General features: G+C 48.3%; 8 protein-coding genes across 8 annotated transcripts; 3 read left to right on the plus strand and 5 right to left on the minus strand.

Annotated features, from left to right (window-relative positions):
• Positions 1-860: 860 nt before the first annotated feature.
• N7455_012107 (OSTA/TMEM184 family protein) lies at positions 861-2,250 on the plus strand (the record flags this gene model as incomplete). The annotated part of the gene is made up of 6 exons (XM_040957352.2): positions 861-963; positions 1,001-1,148; positions 1,216-1,468; positions 1,529-1,654; positions 1,710-1,859; positions 1,918-2,250. Coding segments are annotated over 6 exons (1,113 nt in total), but the record flags the coding sequence as incomplete, so codon positions are not given.
• Positions 2,251-3,305: 1,055 nt separating this feature from the next.
• N7455_012108 (uncharacterized protein) lies at positions 3,306-4,519 on the plus strand (the record flags this gene model as incomplete). Its single annotated transcript, XM_040957272.2, has 3 exons — positions 3,306-3,386; positions 3,440-3,661; positions 3,746-4,519. The coding sequence occupies 3 exons, from the start codon at positions 3,306-3,308 to the stop codon at positions 4,517-4,519; spliced, it is 1,077 nt and encodes a 358-aa protein (XP_040812243.2).
• Positions 4,520-6,402: 1,883 nt separating this feature from the next.
• N7455_012109 (uncharacterized protein) lies at positions 6,403-6,810 on the minus strand (the record flags this gene model as incomplete). Its single annotated transcript, XM_065606817.1, has 1 exon — positions 6,403-6,810. The coding sequence occupies one exon, from the start codon at positions 6,808-6,810 to the stop codon at positions 6,403-6,405; it is 408 nt and encodes a 135-aa protein (XP_065459983.1).
• Positions 6,811-7,392: 582 nt separating this feature from the next.
• On the minus strand, positions 7,393-8,194 carry N7455_012110 (uncharacterized protein; the record flags this gene model as incomplete). The annotated part of the gene is made up of 2 exons (XM_040957227.2): positions 7,393-7,818; positions 7,895-8,194. The coding sequence occupies 2 exons, from the start codon at positions 8,192-8,194 to the stop codon at positions 7,393-7,395; spliced, it is 726 nt and encodes a 241-aa protein (XP_040812274.1).
• Positions 8,195-11,882: 3,688 nt separating this feature from the next.
• Positions 11,883-13,442, minus strand: N7455_012111 (uncharacterized protein; the record flags this gene model as incomplete). Its single annotated transcript, XM_040957308.2, has 1 exon — positions 11,883-13,442. One exon carries the CDS (start codon positions 13,440-13,442, stop codon positions 11,883-11,885), a length of 1,560 nt encoding a protein of 519 aa, XP_040812313.2.
• A 214-nt stretch (positions 13,443-13,656) lies between these two features.
• Positions 13,657-17,042, minus strand: N7455_012112 (involucrin repeat protein; the record flags this gene model as incomplete). The annotated part of the gene is made up of 3 exons (XM_040957362.2): positions 13,657-13,767; positions 13,822-16,806; positions 16,872-17,042. The coding sequence occupies 3 exons, from the start codon at positions 17,040-17,042 to the stop codon at positions 13,657-13,659; spliced, it is 3,267 nt and encodes a 1,088-aa protein (XP_040812269.2).
• A 782-nt stretch (positions 17,043-17,824) lies between these two features.
• On the plus strand, positions 17,825-19,488 carry N7455_012113 (putative cell surface receptor/MFS transporter (FLVCR); the record flags this gene model as incomplete). Its single annotated transcript, XM_040957241.2, has 4 exons — positions 17,825-17,947; positions 18,019-18,131; positions 18,220-18,568; positions 18,655-19,488. 4 exons carry the CDS (start codon positions 17,825-17,827, stop codon positions 19,486-19,488), a joined length of 1,419 nt encoding a protein of 472 aa, XP_040812240.1.
• A 210-nt stretch (positions 19,489-19,698) lies between these two features.
• N7455_012114 (cytochrome b-c1 complex subunit 6 family protein) lies at positions 19,699-21,080 on the minus strand (the record flags this gene model as incomplete). The annotated part of the gene is made up of 3 exons (XM_040957334.2): positions 19,699-20,349; positions 20,441-20,563; positions 20,771-21,080. The coding sequence occupies 3 exons, from the start codon at positions 21,078-21,080 to the stop codon at positions 20,285-20,287; spliced, it is 498 nt and encodes a 165-aa protein (XP_040812209.2). The 3' UTR covers positions 19,699-20,284.
• Between the last annotated feature and the right edge of the window lie 171 nt (positions 21,081-21,251).

A 21,251-nucleotide genomic window follows, 5' to 3' on the forward strand; every position in this document is an offset into this window, starting at 1 on the left:
GATGTAATAGCGCACAGAACCTTTGAATACCCCGAGAGCCAAATCTGACATACTGGTGTATTTCAAGGTCCCATAGCATATATATATATATATATGTATTATAGCTGTGTTGCTGTGGAGTAGTGTGGGTTAGAGTTAAATAGAAAGGGTACGTGGAACGAATGATTTAGATCGACTCATGGAGGGATCTGACTTCACAAGTATTGCACAAGTTCGATCTGGAGCACGGATATCCCCGTCTGCGACCTCGACTTGTTTGAGGATTATTGGAATGAACATGATCGTGGCCCCCAAGCGGCCCCGCCGACCAGGCTCTGGCTACGTAGCAGTGCGGGAGAAGCCACTGACTGTATGTACCTAGTAGATTGATCTGCACTTGCTTGCTGAGAAGAGTATGCCAGATGCTATCTGGGGCTGAAAGTGTCAGGGATGTGATTGGTGAAGCGTGTTTAGCTCAGCGGGCCGTGTTCCCGCTTGCCCTAGTCCCCTCTAAGTAACTGCGATGTTTGACCAATCAGAAAGAGCCATTCCAAGGTTTGCGGCCGTATTGTCGACCTTAGATCGCCCTTCTTTCTTATCTAGGGCTGATCTACAGTTGACCTTCGTTTGTAGAGTATTCGAAGTACATCGTATCCTAAAATTAACAGCGAGGCTTAGACTCAATGGGACTACTCAATTTCAGTCTGCCGTTCTTCATGGGTATATAAAACGACGTCTATCTCTCTGTTGTCTTCAAATCATTATACAACCGACCTACCTTTTAATAGTTCTTATTCAGGACTAAGTCATACTTCTACTGAGGCTCCACCTTCACATAATTCTTACCAAAAGCACATTTGTCTAGAGTATTGAGACTCAAAATGGGGACGGCCGAGTTCTCTCACCGTGGCGATGGCGGTAAAGCCAGTACAGCTTGCCCGATGCCGTCACATCTGACCCCTGGTGCACAATTCAACTTCAATGGTCTTTCGAACTCAATAAACTAATTTCTCCTAACTAGATGCATCTAAAACCTTTGTCGGTGACTTAACCTTTCACCACTTTAATATGATACTCTCTGGCACTTGCACGGGTATCACTTGTTTGGTGATCTTCATGGTTATGGCCCGGCATGCAATGCACCTAAGTAACCCAACTCAACAAGTTAAGTAAGTTCAATAAGCCTTATCCTGAAGTGACAAAATCATTGGAGATACTGACAGAAGTCAATTGAAGGATCATGAGAATTGCTACATTATTCCCATTATATACGATCTATTCGTTGCTTTCAGTATGCTTTCCCAACGCATATGTCTATCTGGTTGGATGGACAAAAGTTTTCCAAGGAGTTGCCTTGTATTGGTTTCTCATGTTGCTCTGCGATTTTGTTGTGCCAAATGACCAACACAGAGCTGAGTTCTTCTTATCTTTGAAAATTCCAAAGAGATATAGCAAATCCAAAACAACAGATGGGCTGTCATGGTTCAAGGTAAGTTATCTGAAATTGATATAATAGCAAGATATTCAACTGACTTTTGTATACTTGCAGTCTACGTGGTTTTTCGTTCTGCAGTATCCCATTGTTACGTTTATCCTTGCAATAGCCCAAAGCATCACGCAAGCACAGGGAACGTTCTGCCTTGAAGGAAACAAAGTTTATTTTGCTCACTTATGGGTAAGTATAATCAGTTTATTCAATTTGTTGACAATGTATCTAACACTTTAGACAGATCACCATCATTTCGATTATATCACTTGCTATGGCAATGATAAATATCATGGGGTTCCACAGCAACCTTAAGCCTTATATGGAAGGACAAAAGCCAATGATGAAGCTCTTGGCATTTAAAATGGTTGTTGGTCTTGAATTCTTAGAACAGGTCAGAAAGACTCACAACTTTTAAATCTAAAGAGTGACGAAACCCTGACAAATATCAGATTATATTTATGGTTCTTGACTCCACTGGCACCCTGAAGCCTTCTGCTACCCTGAGCTATGCAGACACCATTATTGGCTTACCTACCCTGATTATCTGTCTGCAGGTGGTTCCGTTTGCATTTTTATTCTACTATGCCTATTCCATCAAACCCTATACAACTTTGAACGTCAACTGTACTAGCAATCTGCAGGACCTTGCTGTTGTTGACAGTGAGACCGGCAGCCCCCGCATAAAGCGCTATCAGAGTGGTCCCTTGGGAGTTTATGCTTGGCTCGCATTGTTCAACCCAGGGGAGCTCTTCCGAGACATCAGATCGACATTCAATATGTTCCGTGATTCTAAAACAGAGGTGGAGACCGGAATGAGCCTGGATTCTCGGATGTAAACACCCGCGGGCCACCCGCTACGTGGCCGAAATCATGCTCTAAGCAAGTCTCTCCCAGTTCTGCGATGTGGAATTAGTTGAGGAAGATGACGAGCCAATAGGCCTCGCGGCCATTGATAAGACGTGGAATACGCTGCGTATTCACCAGCGACAATAAATGAGGCTGGAAATCAAGAACCTAGCAACAGTCGATACAAATTCTATGGAAAGTTCGCTATGATCCAGCAAGTGTAAGAACAAACGGTGAAACGTATGTGTACATAAAATCAAGATCTTCATCCCCCTAAGATTGTTCCCGGAGCACTAGGAAATTTATCTTTTCAAGTAGCTCATACGTTGGATATGGCTTATGGATCACATCGTCTATCTTAGCAGTAAAGGATACATAAAGCAAACCCTCCTAATAATTTTAGGCTGCAATTTTCTAAGTTTTGCTTGAAATGTGCTTCATTAGAGCTCGTTCAATTCTACCTTCAGCTAATCGACGAACCTCGTTTTCAGACCATACTGTTTCTATTAGATTTAAATCGGGTGAGTGGGTATCTAGGCATCATATTACTGTGTGGCGTACTCCGTCTTTTGAGGCTGAGATTCTCCAAATCACTGGAAACGAACTCTGCCGATGCGTTGGCGTGGCCCAATTTATTAGCGCCGATCTCCCTTGGGGCCAAACCTAACTGCGAATCAGGTCTCTCTCAATTTGTATAACCCTAATCCTATTTAGGAAAGACAGATGCAGCACCAATCAGCGCGTGTATTTCTAGTGTAATTGCGCCAGGATCTGCATTTGTACGGTGTACAGTTCCATGTGTAGAGCTATCAGTAGGGCCGCCATCACTCCGTAACCCAAGTAGACTTCTTCATTTCTCAGAGCCATAAAGCTAAGCTATCTTAGACAGGCCCGAGCCCCTTGGCTATAAAGAGGCTGAGCGAAGTCCACTGCATCTTGCGACTAACATTTTTCCTCACGTACCAAAGCTTTTGCATTACAACGGAACAAGATGAATCTACGGTTGAGGGAGGAAGGAGGCGGAGAATGCGAGCTAGTGGGAGAGGAAATGGCCACACTGGTGGGCAACGGGGTGAGTAGGCACTGACAAGGAAGAGGAATCTGATCTGTACTAAGCGGAGGTAGATTATCGTAGGATTTGCCGGCCAAGCCCTTTTGTCCCTATGTCTGTCGATATGGGTTTTCTTTCTAACGAAACACGGCAATATGGACATCACGCACCCAGAAGGCTCTATCGAGCGTGAGGTCGAACGCAAACGCATGGACTTCGTTTCTAAAATCTTAATGGTTGGATCTGATTTCCAATCGACGCTTGGAATAGCATATTTGGTCACTACGTTTTCACAGGTACGCTAAATATAGGCACAAGAATTATATTGTGCTCTATCATCTTGTTAGCTCCGCTGACGCGCGCCTACTATCCTCTCGCAGGTATCAATCATGGACACATACCACTTGCACCTTGTATTCGACATCGCCAGCTTTGTCGGAGTATCGAATACAGCAGCTCTCGTTTGCTGGAGATACTGCCGCGCTAAAATCGACGAACCAGATATGAAGCTTCATCATGGGCACAATATCCGTATCAGCTGGTTTAATAACCGCTATCGAGCCGTTTACATTTTCGTCGCTTTGTACCTGGCCCTTACCATTCTCCTTGGTATCCGTCTCAATGAATGGGCACCCCATCAGGAACCTGGCCGTTGCTATTATTCGACACTTGTCACCGATCCATCAAGCTCACACCCCACCGCGGACAAATACTATGTGGGGTTCACCAGTGCCTGGCTCATAGTTGTTGTCCTGGCGAGCGTTTTTGCGGGAGTTAAGAGAAGACGTACTATTCTGGTGCTGTCATCGCTCCACTTCCCCTTGCACCTCTATATGACGATTGCTCTTCGACAGGCAAATCAAGGCAAATTTGAGGGAGAGACAAGCCATGAGAATGAGTGGGACTTTGGTCAGACGACAGCTGTGATGCTTCTAGTGATCGCCCTTGTGGAGCTTTTGCAGAAAGGGAAAGAGTACTACGATTTTGAGCGCGATGTGGCTAAGCATGGAGTGCCCCCTAGTGCAAATGACCGTGCAATCCAAAGGGATGAGGAGGCCAATGGGAGCAGTTCTCTCCTTCTTACCAAGGGTTCTGGAGAGAAGAATATGGCCGAGGATATGCGTTCTACAATACAGGAGTACACTTCAAGTTGAAAACCCATATGCATGCACTACACTGGGAAAGCCACGACTTGTCAGACATTATCCGATATATATGTCGGTATACTTTCTTTTGAGCGCGTAGACTAGATAGAGATCCGGCTTAGAAAGCTCGGTATAGAAAATAAGGAGGTCTTTGAAGAGTACCCGTTCTTTCTTCCGCGAGTTGAATCGATACTGGGGAACCTGCGTAGAACGCGTGCTCAGATATATAGAATAATTTCGTAGAGTAACCACGTGAAAAGCGTTGGGTTAATCCGATTCTAACTATCTATATGGCTACGGACAGAGAGTATAGTGGATTCCTTTGTCTTACATCCACTCTTCCATAGTTACCCGTATTATCACTTAGTCCACAATTATTTATACAAAACATTGTAGGCAATTGGAGGATATAAGGGTTTTTTTGCTACTTGCGTCAAGGTAGTTTGCCTCCTGTTCAATATCAGTTTTGTTACTATATGGTCTATCCACAAAGTGTCAAGTAAGCTTTTCGAATTACCTCTTGAGACCAATAAAGCTTCATACACCACTACTAATAGCATCATAAAGCCGTACAAGTATAAACAATTATCCATAGCATTGTTTATCGTATTACAAGTACTTGCCTACTTCCAATAAACGGCTAATCGAGATATCGGTCTTTCATATCCGCATATTTTGGCTTGATTTGACCGTGTTTTAACGAAAAGGGTGACTTTCTGCACCTTAATACCTACTCAGTCTATAACCTATCTATTTTTGTAATATAATCTCCGAAGGTTTAGATGATAACAGCCCTTGTTCATCCGTGAACGGAAAAATCCTCTTAGTCCATGACTTCATCAGTCCGATTCTTGTTCTAGCTAAGCCGTCTCCATAAACTTAGTCTTAGTGTAATACCCTAGTGCATCTCAATTCAAAATAGAAGATTTTCAAAACCAAATCGGATATCGTTTTAAAACCAGAAAAGTTGCTACAGCAAGCATTATACCCGGCCGGGACCGCTCCACCGCAAGGTAACAAGCGCCTGGCTCTCGTAGGTAACTCCGTATTGCCCGCTTCGCTATTTGATCAATGCTATAGCTATGGACACACCACTGGTACGTTTGATCTTGCGTCGGGGAATGTGTTTTCAATCAACTAACCTGAGATAGGAGACGGGCAAAAGGTTTTAAAGGAGCAGGCGTGCAATGAGAATTTAAGATTACAGGGACAGGAATTCGGATTCGATCAGTATATAAAAGAGCACCCAGTATATAAAGGCAAAGTCCCAAAAGGCACTCGGGCTACTACCATCGAAGCACTTCTCGGTGCTGTTTGGCTAGACTCGAGGAAGAATATACGCAAAGTGGATCAAGTGAGGGCAAATTGGATCTCGGTGTATGATTTTCTTGGTGTCAAAAGTTTTTACTGATCTTTTGGAGTACGGTAGGAAGTTATTGTTCCGATTGTTCTTAGTCCGGATTGTTAAGATATAACCTCAGATTGGTATTCGTCTGTGTACGTATCGTTTGCTAATTCAAAAGCTTTGCGCTTGTCAACATCTATTAAGAAGATAATCCGGGGTTGTTTCACAAACGGTGACTCGTGAATAGGGGAGTGTTATAGCATACGGTGCTACCATTCACAGCATAGAAAGTCTGCCAAAATTTGGAACAGGACGAGCTTTCATACAGCAATTGATCTTTGTTGGAGTACCAAGGGGTGAAGTTCTTCATTACAGATCTATCCAACTGCTCCTGGTCCGCCAAGGCACAGCTGAGTTTGAAACGGCGGGAAACTAGTGAGTTGGAAATATTGCGTGCCAGGACCGAGTCGGTGAAGTGCGTGGCACCGAAATCTCCCGTACAGTTGAGATTTTCCCAGGCAATGAGCTGGAGTGGAGAAGAGCGCATCTAGAGCTCGTCAGCGAAAGCGCTTAAAAGGATAGCTGAATCGACTACGTTTATGGTAGGCCGGACATCGGTGACAGGATTTGGCGCAGCCGCTACGGTGGTGACCAAGGCCAGCGCGACCATTAGTGTGAGCCCGCTCATCGATTGCATGGCTCTTACATGCATGGCTATTACAAAACCAGTGTTGAATATCTGAGCAGAGTATCGCCCATTTTTATACTTGGGTTGCCATGACTCCAAACGCATCGGTGGAGCCAATGACCAGCCGGTCTGGTTATCAGCTCCCCCAAGCAAATGCACGGTCAATTCCTCTGGAGGATGGGGATTTATTTTGAGGGCTCGCGGGGAAGTTGATGTCGATTGACCACGAAATGGATTTGAGTCGGTTTCAATCACGGATACGTTCATGGCAAATGTTGCGGGCTAATGTGTATCCTGCTGCATACCGCTGTCTCTCTATATGAACATTATAAAAGGGTTGAACTGCGGGAAAGAGCGTGAAAAAAAGCTGGGCGAAGCGGTGAGAGAAGTGATGAGAGAAGTGATGGGTGGTAAAAGCAAGACAACCTGCGACTGTAGCGCTAGTGATTCCTATGTCATGGGTCAGATCGGGGCTATGTAACACGTGAAGTTTTATGCTTTTATCTCCTATTATATAATATACCTTATCTTCGGATATGTAACTAGAGCCTTGCCTGTTGAACCCATTGAAACCCAGACAGTTAAACCAGTGTCACCCTACGTGAAGTCTGGCTAGTTCATCGACGTCCTATTGTCCACATAAACAAGGTGATATAATCGAGACTACGAACAATAATTGATCTATTTATGGCGACGGGCTTGCCTACTGGGGGAAAGGGAGTCAGAAGCTAATTGTGAAGATATGAAGAATATTCATTCGACCGAGATGTAGTGATTCATGCGCAGCAGAATTCATGCTGCATGGCTTCATATCATGAAGGCTGAGCACTACCAATACTTCAAGTTCCACTAGGATAAATGTGGCAGACTAGTGCGGGTCAATGCTTCATCTATGACACCTGCTTCCATCACTTTCAAAATACCCAAGGGATCAGTCTCTTTCTTGATGACAGCGGCGAAATCGGATGTTCCGTGCCAGCGCAGAAACAAAGAAACTTTCTCCTCAGTATTAAGCGTGCTCTTGATATTCTGCGCCACTTCCTCGGGGACGGTGCCGTAGCTAACGAGATTTTTCAGTATATTGTGAGCAATAGTGCGGTGAATGCCATCTTGTCCATCGAACGCTGTGCCAACGTCGTTGAGTGTGGCCTTCGTTGCGACCTTTGATAAAGAACCAAACAGCTCACGAGCAGCTTCTGCCTCCTGGACTCTTCCTGGGCTACCACTAACGTAGTGATTCAGAAGCTCGCTAATAATTTGGCCCAAATCCTCCTTCTAATAGAACCGGGTCAGTAAAGTAGCCTTAGGAATTGAGCTTAATGAAAGATGTAAAAAGAATGACTGAACTAACGGCTGAACTAATGGCATCTTTGAGGATAGTTATCTCTTCGTCGTTGAGTGGCTCTTTAGCTTGCATTTGACTGCGCTGGCGCATTGAAAAATATGCATCGGCATATTTAAGCACCAAGGCAGAGACGAAGTTGACGGTTTCATCCGAGGGCTTTTCCTCGGCTTCTGCTGGCTGGTAGCTTGTTTCAATAACCTTTGCAAGCTTTTCGGGGTCTTTCAGCCCATTGTGAAGTACTGGACCCAGTCTTTCCACATTGCCCCGAAAATTAGGAGTACCATCAGGAGACTTCCACTTTCCCATTTTGGACGATAAGAAGTTCAAATATAAGGAAGATATAAGAAATAGTAGAATAAGAGTAAACGAACAGGATAATGAAGCAATTCAGACGGGGCACCTTAGCTCTACTTATAACTCTGGTCTAAGTATTCCAGATCCGCTAATTATCTAGACTTAATTGTCGGTGTGCGCAGAGGGGATACAATACGGATATAACCGATAAACAAGGAATCCAGTGCAGGGTATTATCTATGGCTAAGCTGAATGCATAACACAGTTACGATACTCAGATGTAGATCAAATCTATAACGGGCATAGAGTGGGTATAAACAGCTTAACAATACGTAAGATCTTCCGAAATTCTGTATTCATCTTTTCTCCTCATTTCCCTATTAGCATTCGTAGTACGGCTGGCTGTAGGGGGTGGAAATAATTCTATAAATTACTCCGCCGATCATTTATATCACCTTTACCCTAGCCGCTACGTCATCGGTATCCTAAGCCACCCGAGGATATTGATCGTACTAAAATGCCTGTCCGATATACTTGCTATTGATGGAAGTAGGATTATTTGATACCGACACTGCGATTTGGTGTAAGTCTCTACGGGGAATAAGATTAATACTTCCTATGATCGGCTTGAGCCGAGCCCAATTTAAGAACAGCACTAATAAATAGCTTCATCCCTCCTATCCCCGCACTATTCAGTACAGTATAATTGTCATATTTTGTAATCACAACGCATCAGTGCCTACGCCTGCTGCTTGTAATTCTTTATTAGCTGCAAATGAAACAACTGGTCCAAGTAGTGAAGATAAAATCACACCGATCCTTTTTTGGTTAGATCTATCATTTTTAAGGGGTGTGTACCACATAACCTTCCGAAAAAAACGCGCTTTAAATGAAAAGTCCCTCTGTACGGAGTAGATGATGTACATACAACAAGGAATAATGACGATTATATATACCCATATTAAGTGACTTTTACTAAAGTGATGAAAGTGGTTATCAAAAAATGGAGATACTGATCAAAAGCCGCATTTCACAGCCCGCTTTTAGGGTTGACCGTACTTGAAGACGCAGTATAGTGGAACTCTACAGAGGGGCACTCTATTGAAAACGCGTCTTTTCCGGATGGTTATATGGTATAGACGCTAACATAGCTTTTGATGAGGGTAAGAGAATTTCTATTATTCTATCGACAGGCAGGCTGTAGAAGCTGTCCTGTTCCATAGAGATCATGAAGATCATGTTTCACTCCCGTAGCTGATTAGGCGGGGCTAATGATCGACGCGACGGAATGGGAAGCCCCACATGACCGAGTGGTGGTACAATAATGGAAACACATGGGATCTTAAAGAGCACGTGGCCGGTGCAAACTAGGCAAACAAAAGTAGTCTCTCCTGGTGCCTGGTAACTGGCGGATCTGGCCTTGTGGCACCACCGTCTCCATTCTGACCGGCTGATCATCACGTCAGCCGTTAAATCATCAGGTAAGAGGTTTACTACTTTATATGGAGCTAGACAACACTTTCGACTGCATCACAGAGATTGTTAAATGTTCACCATCCTAACCATCCCCGAGTATTGACCCGTTTGTGAAGTCGTAGTGTGACATGATCTGAAAATGCTGACCACAATTTCTTACGCAAGTCTGACTAATTCGAGAATAATGATTACCGTTCGTTGACGATACACTGCAGTTTGTCCCGCTTGAGGATTGGGCCCCCACCCCTGGCGGCTTCTGTCGAACGGCAGTCTCGCCTTCCGAAATCAGTATTGCCACAACAGGCCATATACGAGAAGATGACTGACTCACCTCCGGCTCTACGGGATCGGCGGCAGATAGATCAACTGCGGCTGCTCCAGTTTCCTGACTGGGAGAGACATATGATGAGTATCCACCGAGCTGTATCCACTATACCAAAGATTCTGACCTGTCGTTTTCTCTGCTTTCTGATTATGGAAGTGTATGTGGAGCGTCTGTGGTGATGGATCTGATTCATCTTCTTCATCACCCAGACTAAGTTCCCATGGCATTGATTCGATGACGTCGGTGACCGGTCGTTTCTCCAATTATCTAGGGTCGAAGAACACCTTCTCATCGAATACGACATCCCTGACCTCTCGTAAGACGCCTTTGTACGGAAACCAGACGTTCCGGATGTTTGATACGACATATCCGAGAAGGTAGCTATTCGATCACTCGCTGACAACTCTGCCTTGAAAACTTGTTTACGCATGGCAGCGTGGCCATGCAATGCGAAGTTTTTCAAGGCGATTGATCGTCCCATTCCAACCCCGATCAATGGCCAGTATGCGATGGAGGTGTTGAGGCATCAAGTGCAAGACGCAGCTAACACATTACGTTTCTCGACAAAAGAGAACCACCTTTGGGTTTCAGACGGGATTTAGCGTTAGAGATTTCTCGCCCAATGACTAGAAGCGAGGGGCCTGGTTTTACAGTTACAGTCTGCTCCTAACAAGCAAGGTAGAGCCAGAAGCGCATGGAAGTACTGCAGACCCCTGACTTAGGATACAGAACATGGTGGAGAAACTCATCGCATTAACTAGGAAAATTACACCCATCCGGATGACATTCACCTTGGCCTCTCATGCTAATGCCTTGGACCATAGTCACCATACTACGTGGGCCTATCCCATTGGCCGATTATGGCAGTATCACGCATGTTCTCATGCACCGAAGGAGGGAAATCCGTCAGGCAGGTCTCTCAGGAGCTCAAACACACGCTAGCTAGGCGGGCGGCTGTAGCGTTAAGCTACAATATATTATTACCTACTCGTGTAGATTCCCCATCCTTGGCACTTCCTAGTCCTTTTCCGAAAGTGTTTAGATCCATGGTGGGTATGATGACCATGGCGGTTGTCGATTATGCGAACAGAATAGGTGAGAGAGTGGTGTAAATTTGTTGGATGTCTGGGTGCTTGAGGCATTATATATAGATAGAAACCCCATAGTTTGCCTGCTCTCTCTCTCTCTCTCTCTCTCTCTCTCTCTCTCTCTCTCTCTCTCTCTCTCTCTCTCTGTCTTTCCTCGGTCCGTCCATCCCAAATACATACACTGTTTTCTCTACTGATTCTACATTGCATTGTATCCCCATTAGTATTCCTAGGAGCATAGGCTGAAATGGTAAAATGGTAGGTCAATTGAATAGCCCTACTGTGAGATCTTTTACTTAGATAGGATCGAGGCCGCTAGGAAGAACGGTCATGTTGACTGCGCCCGTCCTTTTTGATGGGCGATCTAAATGGGAAGGGCTATACGTGATGGGATTAGCGCGTCGCATTTTATTGATGTAGCTTACTCAGGCCGCTCATCCCTATACTTAGTGCTCGGATGATGATCAGTGAGTGAATCAGGGTGCTCAGGGGATGATCAGGTGATGTTCAGTGAGCAGTCATGCTGATTGTGTAATGATCGGTGATCAAGTCGGGAGGGGCGTGCTCGGTTTTACTCAGTGAGCAGAAAGCGGCAAGAGGTGAGCACTAAAGCGCAAAGGGAAAGGTCTCGAGTGCCAGGCATTATCGGGTACATATGTATGTACGGGAAAAAGACAGGTGCAAGTTAATAATAAGACCATTCAGCAAGCGAATTTGTGCATTGGGCATTTTGGGCATCCAGAAAAGAAAGAAAACAGCATCACAGTAGCAACACAACAGGTCGTGGAGGCACATATACTTCAGTCAAAATTTATACAGCGGCAGGGTTCACAAGAGTCGGAAACATGACACCGTACAGAGATGAGATCCATGCCTGGAAGCCATGGAGACGAGTATTCCCACCACTGTTTTCATTCTGAGATCCAGCAGGCGACACCTGGCTCTGGGCCGTTACATAAGTATCCCGTGAGCTGGTCGCCCCGAGAGAATCATCCGGCTCCTCGTGGCTTCCCGAGCAGCAGCAGCAGAAGAGGCATCTCTGGGTCTTCACCCACGCCAAAACGTCCGGACAGACGGGCGTGCTTGGGTGAGGTTCTTCATTTGCACCGCCGCCGCATCCAGCCATTGTCAAAACCGAATGCAACCGCGATGGATTGGGAGGGACATGGTCACCACTTGCCCTCGTCACTTGAGCAGAAGATTCCGCTGGAGCTGCAGGACCGTCTGATGCAGTCAGATTGCGCGGCAAGCTGAGAAGTGCAGTGGCTCTGGGCCGCGGTAGGCGGTTTACCACAGCAGGGGCCGGGTTCGATGGAAAGGGGAAACGTCGTTTCGGGGGCCTGGCTAGAGGCTGGACATGACTGTTTGGACTTCGCCCAAGACCACCCTTTGTCTGTGCAGCTTCAACATAAGCATCGTAGCTTATATCTGTGGCTTCGTGGCGAGCAAAGGGAAGATTGCGTTGATGGAAAGGGTGGTCATGCAGTGGTCGACCGATGTTCATCCCATGGCCGCTTTGTCGATGGGGGAACCGGCCCTGTACTAGCGTGCCATCCTCGGCTCTTCCTATACCATTAACAGAAAGCCCACCATGAGGCGCAGAAGGCGGCAAGCCAAATAATCTCCTTAGAGTGTCGCCATATGAACTGCTACGCTGACCACCAGCAGGACCACTACGTTGCAAGTTTGCGGGTGGCCGTGCAACATTGTCAGGAATCATGAACCGTGCGGAGATGGACATAGCCTCTGACGTGCCGAAGGAGGGAAGGCCAGGGGGTGTAGGTGTTCTTTCTGGCGGTGGATATGGAGGTTGGACGATTTTCACTGCTGGTTCCAAGTTCCCAGGCCATCTAGGCCGGCGGATACTACGCTCATTTGCATCGAGGGAAACCGCCTTGCGATGTAAAGACCGATGGGGGTCTAGTACCGATGTCGTTTTACTCAAAGGAGGTCTCGACCAGTGTGTGGCTTGCCAGCACTGGTCAGATAGCAGCTTGGTGTGGTTCCCAAGCTTCCCTACCATCCTCTGTCGTCTTCCTCGCCTGGCTGACACAGTGGTAGGAGTATGATAATCCTGTGAATCTGTAGGAACAAATCTGGCCATGTTTACCGCTAGGTCTTGCTCGTGAACGGGGTTCTCATGGAGGAGAGACGCATAGAAACGAGGGCTGGAATCATTTGGCGTGGTGACTCTGACCGCATTGTATATAGATCTTTCATCGCTCAAGATGGACTCGGATGAGTCTGGGTTATCGTATGGTGAAAGGGAGTCGGAATCACGAGGATGTTTTCCACGTCGGAGGCTCTGTGATGCTGAAAAAACCCGCGAATGAGGGTTATTGGACTGATCGATTCTTCCTTGGGGAATCATCTTGAAGGCAAAAGAGCGAAGCCTGAAAAGATTAAAATATACTTGGAGAATGACAGGTGAAATTACCAAAGATGAGTATGTGATTTCCTCGAAAACCCTCAACCCTCATCGTGCCTGCCGAGATCAAGCCAAAAAAGAATATTATACAAAACAGTCTATATGTACACCATTGAATGAATATGCGCTCTAAACCCGAAAACGTTGAATGTCATGATCATAATGGAGTGCCACCTGGGCTGGGCATTGGCTTGCCAGTCACCTGGGCGTGCTCCTTTCTTAGGGCTCGCAGCAATCCTTCAATTCTGCGACGCTCTTCTTGTTCGGCCTGGGAGGTGTCAGTTAGTACGAAATGAGAGAGAAAGGTACAATAACAACTCACCCTCAGTATCTTCATGTTCTCATTGCGCGTGTCACGCATCATCTTCTTGAACTCATTCTTGAGCACCATAGTAGATGTCGTCTCGGAAGTGCCATCGCGGCCCACAGATGTGGGACTACTCAAGTTCATCCAGCTGATACGTTCTTCCGCTAGTTGTGTCTCGAGTTGCTCACAACGATCCCGAAGACTGTCAATGAAAATTTCGAAGCGCTCACGTTCCTTCTCAAACTCGATGCTGGCCTTCGTCATGGCTTCGTAGTCATCGATGGTCTCACGAAGTTCTCTCTCAAGAGTATCCGCCCGCTGCTGAAGGTCACCACCTCCTCGCTGGCTCTTCAGAGCGGCCAGTTCTTCAGTGAGCTCGATGTTTCGAGTAACCAGAGCATCGTTCTCCCTTTGGACACTAGGGTTGGAAGCCACCTCTGCCGCACGTTCGGCTCGGGTACCATAGGCACCATCCAGCTCTGCCTTGGCCATTGTCAGTTCAGTTGTGACCCGCACAATCTCGCCTTCAACTTCAGTCAACTCATTCTGCAGGCGAGTGACGTTGTGGTCAGACTGCGCGCGCTGATCATCCGCTTCCTTGATCCGGGCATCGGATTGAATCCGGATTTGTTGGATTGCGGCTTCGAGTTGAGCCACTTCTTGCTCTGCGCGGTCACGAGCACCCCTAATTTCCTCGGACCTGGAATCGCTATCGTTTTGCAGCGTTTCAACGACGCTCTGCAGGCGTTGGACCTCATTCTCCGCGCGGTCCCGGGCTTCCTTGACGTCCTCGCCTCTAGAATCGGTGTCGTTTTGCAAAGTCTCAATAACGGCATGGAGACGCTTGACTTCGTCTTCCGCACGGCCGCGGGCCTCTGTGGCCTCTCTAACCTCTTCGCTCTTAGCGTCGGTATCAGTTTGCATTGATGCAATGACGACCCCTAGGCGTCTCACTTCGTCTTCCGCATGATCGCGAGCCTCCCTGGCCTCTTCACTCTTAGCGTCGGTATCATTCTGCAACGATGTAATGATGGCCTGTAGACGCTTGACTTCGTCCTCCGCACGGCCGCGGGCCTCTATGGCCTCTCTGACCTCTTCGCTCTTAGCGTCGGCTTCAGTTTGCATTGATGCAATGACGACCCCTAGGCGCCTCACTTCATCTTCCGCATGGTCGCGGGCCTCTCTGACCTCTTCACTCTTAGCGTCGTGGCCATTGTGCAATGATGCGATGACGACCCCTAGGCGTTTGACCTCGTCTTCCGCATGGCCGTGGGTCTCTCTGGCTTCTCTAAGCTCTTCACTCTTAGCGTCGTTATCATTCTGCAAAGATGTAATGACCACCTGGAGGCGCTTCACTTCATCTTCCGCATGGTCGCGGGCCTCTCTGACCTCTTCGCTCTTAGCGTCGGTGTCACTTTGCAATGATGTAATGACAACCTCTAAGCGCTTGACTTCACCTTCTGCGCGGTCGCGGGCATCACTGACTTCCTCAGTTTTGGCATCGTTGTCTCTCTGCAGATCGTCGATGTATTGTTGCAGGCGCTTAACCTCGGCCTCTGCTTGATCCTGGGCATCCCGGGCTTCGCTGACTTCGTGGGTTCTGACATCAGCTTCGCTGTGCAACGAGGTAACAACGCTTTGCAAACGTGCGACTTCGCCTTCGGCCTGAACCAGAGTCGCCTTGGCTTCTTCCTGAGAAGTGCCATTGTGGCGCATTGCGTTGAGCTGTCCCATGACAAGAGCCAGCTCGTCGCGATTGGCATTGCCTTCACGCTCAGATACTTCAAGGTCTCTGCGAACTTGAGTCAACTGTTCCGTCAGGTCGCCGATATGGGCATCGCGTTCGGCATCCGACTTGGAGTTGAGCTCGCGCTGCTGCTGGATTTGCGTGGTGAGAATACTCTTTTGCTCAAGTACTCCATCCACTCGGCTCTCCAGGCCATCTACACCAGTCTGGAGGTAGGAGAGTTGTTCTTCTAGCCCATCGCCGTGAGACGCATCAGGGGGCGGAGGCAAGGTCGGTGAACGGGTCAAACCAAACCGATCAACGATAGTTTGCACTTGGTTGTTGATTGCGGTGAGTTGGTGCTTCCAGGTCTCCTCAGCTTCAGGTGCAATACTGCGAGCAGCCGAGGGAGGAGGAACTTCTCCCGTATGCAAGACGATATTATTCATACTACTCTCGATATAGGCCAGATGAGCGTCGACCGTTGAGGTGGGATTGATGGGCCCTCCACCCCCTGACAGCTGCGGAGGAGGATCGATGAATTCACCGGGGTTGGACTGTATCATCATATCATGCATGCGTTCGCTCAGTTCCTCCAATCGTCGTTCGGTAGCCTGCATAGCCTCGGTATTCATTGCGGCGGCCGAATTGGTCTCAATCTTCCCGTTCACGCCAAAGTTATCCAAATGCTCAGTTGTCCGGTACAGACTGCGGTCGTCGAATTTTTGATCATCATAGGTGCTATCCGAAGTGGTAGGGTTCTTAGGACCCTTCTTCAGACCCTTGTGTGTAATCTGCAAAACACCTGCAGTGTGCTCCAGCAAGCGCTGGCTGATCTTCTGCGACCTCTTCTCGAGCTTCCAGAGTTCCTGCGCCAACTCCTCACATCGCCGCTGGCTGACTGCAAGTTCCGAGTCACTCTTATCGAGGGCCTCTGAAGCCCCACTGCGACCAAATATACCCCGGCTCATCCGGTTCGAGGTTGATCCGCCATTGGCACCGTATTCGCCGCTGCTCCGCGGGCTGGGCGGGCTGTAAAGTCTACCGAGGGACTGCGCCGCGTCACGTAGTTTCGTTTCGAGCGCCAATTTCCGCTTCGTGCCTTGGATGCGAGTGGACAGTAATGTGATTTCCTTCTTGAGTTCTTCCACCTCCTCGAAGGATAGAACTTCGTAGTTCGTGCTATCCCCTATGGCGGTCTCCGTCAACAGGTACATGGCCACGGGGTCGTTGGCGTTCAGGAGAGCGGAGCTTCGCGGGTGAGTCGGGTTGAGCTACCAGAAATGAAGAAACCATGGTTAGCTGGGGTCCCGGGTTGACGTGTTGTGTTTGTACTCACTGGGTTGTATCGCGACCGCTCCTCATGTTGGGGGTCCAGGGCATCCCGGTACCCGTCCACGAGTGTCTTTCCGTGCGGCGGCACCGGAGCTGGAGCATCGGAGGCGGTCATGGTTGAGAGATACCGTGGGTCCCCGTAGGAGGACTGGCTGGAGCGCATACTGATATTCATGGTCGTTCAATGGCCGGGGTCTCTCCGGGTAGAATGGTTAGGAGAAATTCAGGAACAAGCGTTACGCATCATGGAATTCGGGCGCTGGGGTTTGCGATCGGGGGGGAAAAGGTAGTAGGTCCCTCTCAATTAGGGGAATAGATGTGGAGAGAGGGATTCGATGTATTTAGCGAAAGTAGAGGCTAATATTAAATAAAAGATGGCGGGGAGTGAAGGAGAAAACACAAGATCGGCATCACCTTAGGGTTCAGCCACGGCAATTTCTTCTGCAGTATACATTTGTAAATGATATGTTCGGTTTGAATAATTGTACATGTAGATATTTTAGATGCATATAACATTGAACATATGTTGTAGATGTATGGAGCTTACCCCTGAATACGTATACGAGATGAGTTCCCAGGTCATTCCACTTTCTTTGTCTCAAAGAGATGATTCGTTTAGAGTGAATCCACTATATTGGAGAGATACATTCTACAGTATGCATATGTACCTACTGTACAATATTTAACGGTGATAACAGTGATAAATTAATAGAAGCGACCTCACATGGTTCAACTATCAACCCCGCTGAGTACCACCTAAAAGTACATGATAGTACTTGCGTAATGCAACGTCGCAGTAGGGCTGAGCAAGTACCGCCAAGTACCCCGGTTGCGTGTACCTCGGATCCTAACATGAGAGAAGGCCAAGAGACTAAAAAGATGTGAGCTGCCGCTTGTTTCATTTTATTATAGAGGCCCGCACATGATGAATTTGCTCTGTCACACTTCACTGTGGACATGTCGACTCTTGAGCGCTCTCCAGATGCAGAGCAGGGCTCGCGACCTATCTACAAAGTCTATAAGCGACGCTTCTGGGGTTTAGCCCAGCTGGTATTGCTGAATATCGTCGTTAGTTGGGATGTATGCACTTCTTTTCGCTTTTCGATTAATCCATATATCGACTTTACATGTGCGCTGACTCTCGTATACAGTGGTTAACCTTCTCGTCCATTTCAACAACGGCCGCCGAGTACTTCGATGTCTCGGAGAGCGCTATTAACTGGATGAGCACTGCCTATCTCTTCGCCTTCTGTGCTGTTAGTCCGTAAGTATGCATAAAGCGCTGTTTTGAAAAGAAAGATAAGAGGAGAAAACCCCGCCCCAAGTATCCCAGTCACTAACCAGATTCCCAGCATCGTTATCTGGATCTTGAACAAAGGCGGCCCCAAACCAGCTATAATCACCACCGCCACACTCCTACTAGTCGGTAATTGGCTCAGGTATGCCGGCACAAGAGCAAACGGTGGCATATTCGGACTCGCAATGTTCGGCCAAGTCCTCATAGGATTCGCGCAGCCCTTCTGCCTCTGCGCACCAACCCGATACAGCGAGCTCTGGTTCTCCGATAAAGGGCGCACGAGCGCAACAGCAGTCGCCAGTCTAGCGAACCCACTCGGCGCAGCCCTGGGCCAGCTAATTGACTCGGAGTGGGCGTCGAAACCCTCCGATATTCCAAATATGGTCTTGTACATCTCGATCATCGTACGTGAAACCCATTCCCCAAAATATCCCAACCCACCCATTGGTCCTTTCTCTACCTTTCGCTCACACAAGTAAAACCCAAACAGTCCACCGTCGCAGCACTTCCATCCTTCTTCCTCCCAGCCTCACCACCAACACCCGCAAGCGCATCCTCCGCAAAGCAACACACACCACTGGGCGCCGCAGTGCGCGAACTAACCAGCACGCGAGAATTCTGGCAGATCTTCGTTCCATTCTCCGTATACGTGGGTTTCTTCAACAGCGTCTCCTCGCTGCTAAACCAAATCCTCAGTCCGCACGGATTCTCCGAAACAGAGGCCGGTATAGCAGGCGCCATCTTGATCGTGGTGGGACTCGTCACGTCGGCAATCATGTCGCCGATAACAGATAGGTACAAACACTATCTGGGCAGTATCCGGGTTCTGGTGCCTATAGTGGCCGTCACGTATATCGGACTTATTTTCGCGCCGGGCAGTGCGGCGGGGATCCCGCCTTCTTATGTGGTTATGGCGCTGCTGGGCGCGGCGTCGTTCGCTATGCTGCCCATTGCGCTAGAGTACCTGGCTGAGATTACTTATCCGCTCTCGTCGGAGATTGGGAGTACCATCTGCTGGACGGGTGGGCAGTTGCTTGGTGCTTGTTTTATTCTTATTCAGGATGCGTTGAAGGCTGGGGCTGCGGCTGTGCCGCCGTATAATATGCAGAATGCGTTGGTGTTTGCGGCTGTTGTTGCTGTTGTGGCTGCGCCGTTTCCGTTGACGATTGGACTTTTTGGGAGGGATGTTCATCGTCGTAGGTGGGAGGTTGATCGTGGGATTGAGTTGCAGGAGGTTGGGGAGGTGGCTCGCACGGATGATAACGTTAAGAGGGTTAGATCTGATGAGTCTGCTGTGGATACCGATACTCTGATCAAGACTTGAGGACTGTGTCGCTATCAAGGTTCTTTTGGGGTGTGCGACTTGTCCTTCTTAACGGTATGGAAGAGCCGTGACGGTTCGCTCTTTTTTGTTTGTTGCTGCACCATGCACATGGTGCCCTTGACGAGTCTCTATTTCTGTTTTCCTGATCAGCACGAGTTATACCCCGGTTATGTTACCCTAATATCTTTTGGATTTATAACCACCCACAGGGACTTGTGGGATTTGGATCGATATATCAGCCTGGTTGGCAAATTGAGCATACTTTTGGGTGAACAATCTGGCCATGACTATACCGAACCGACTTACATGCATCCTGTAGTTGGGTGATAGCTATAAGCCTAGCCTACCAGAGCACAATGCCAATCTAGACAGATGAGATTCGTTTTAAAACAAGAGAATAAACAAAAGCACAGTTCGAACAGGCGGAAGACCAGCTATCTGTACACGCAAGGCTTGAAAGAGGAGGGCAAATAATCTATTATTCTTTGTTGCTTCCTCTGAGCCCTCCTCCCTGCCTTGAAAACACAATACATATGCGCACAAATACGCAAAGAACGACCAGAAGACAAGATTTCATGTTTCTGGATCGATCCTGCGTTCTCAATCCAAGGCGGCAAGCTACCAGGCTATCAGTCCGCCTTAGCAGCCATCATAAAAGCGGGATTGGTTTTTCTTCCGGCGTTTCGGTCCAAGGGGTTCCCCATATCGATGCGGTGGAGAGCGAAGATTATTCGTGGCCCAGGTCGATGCGAGGGTTGGATGGAACGCCGAAATCAAGACTCAATGGAAGAGTCGTTTACTTCAGCTCCCTCCAGAGCTTGGGGGCAGCGCAGGCGGTCACGCAGTGAGTGAGGTGGAAGACTGGGGGTTATGTTAGTCGCACAATCAGGACTCGATGGGAGGCAATTCCATGGTTTTGTCTAGTCCCATCGTTGATAGCAATTGCACTTACACTCCTCAACACAGTCCTCCTTGGGGCCCTTGTAGTCCTCATCCTCCTCCTGGCGGGTGACGCGCTCAACGCACTCATCGTAGTGGTGCTTGTAGGGAGCGCAGACGGCGGAGTGGGCGCACTCTGAGAGTAATAGTTAGTTTCCGATCGAGGAAGCCGGTGAAATTCGTCTTTGCAATGCCATTGGCGGTTTTATAACCCAGGCGCGGATCCTGACACATAAGACCAATTGGTGCGAACAACAGCTCGCGTCCAAGGGTCGCATGACATAGGCGACAATGGAACGCGAATACAAAAGCAAAAGTCAGAAAAAACAGCAAGGTCACTCACCCTCCTCGAGCTTGGGCTTGATGTCCTCAGGCTCCTCTTCCTCCTCCTCCTCTTCTTCCTCTTCCTCCTCCTCGGCCTCAGCCTCCTCCTCGGGAGCCTCCTCGGAAGACTCCTCCTCAGCGGGGGTCTCCTCGGGGGTCTCCTCAGCGGACTCGGTCTCGGTGGTCTCGGTGGAGGCGGACTCCTCCTTCTCGGCGGGCTCTTCCTGGGTGGTGGTCTCGGTCTCGGTGTCTTGAGCGGGAGCCTCAGCCTGGGCCTCGGTGAAACCGAAGGAGGAGACGACGTCAGAGAAAAAGTCGGAGAGACCCATTGCGACAGAGATCAATTGAATGATGACCGGAGGTCTTTTGTGGGGGTGGGAAAGCGGAAGGGGGTTGTAATTGAGGGAGGTTGTTGGTTTTGCCCAAGAGCTGCTTCTTTCGGACTGGAAAATCGGAAAGGCCCGGCCGCTGAGAGACGCCAATTATGCCGCACGTGATTG

Source organism: Penicillium solitum, assembly GCF_028829755.1.
Source record: "Penicillium solitum strain IBT 25940 chromosome Unknown utg000009l_segment0_segment0, whole genome shotgun sequence".
In the NCBI taxonomy this organism is placed as follows: Eukaryota; Fungi; Ascomycota; class Eurotiomycetes; order Eurotiales; family Aspergillaceae; genus Penicillium; species Penicillium solitum.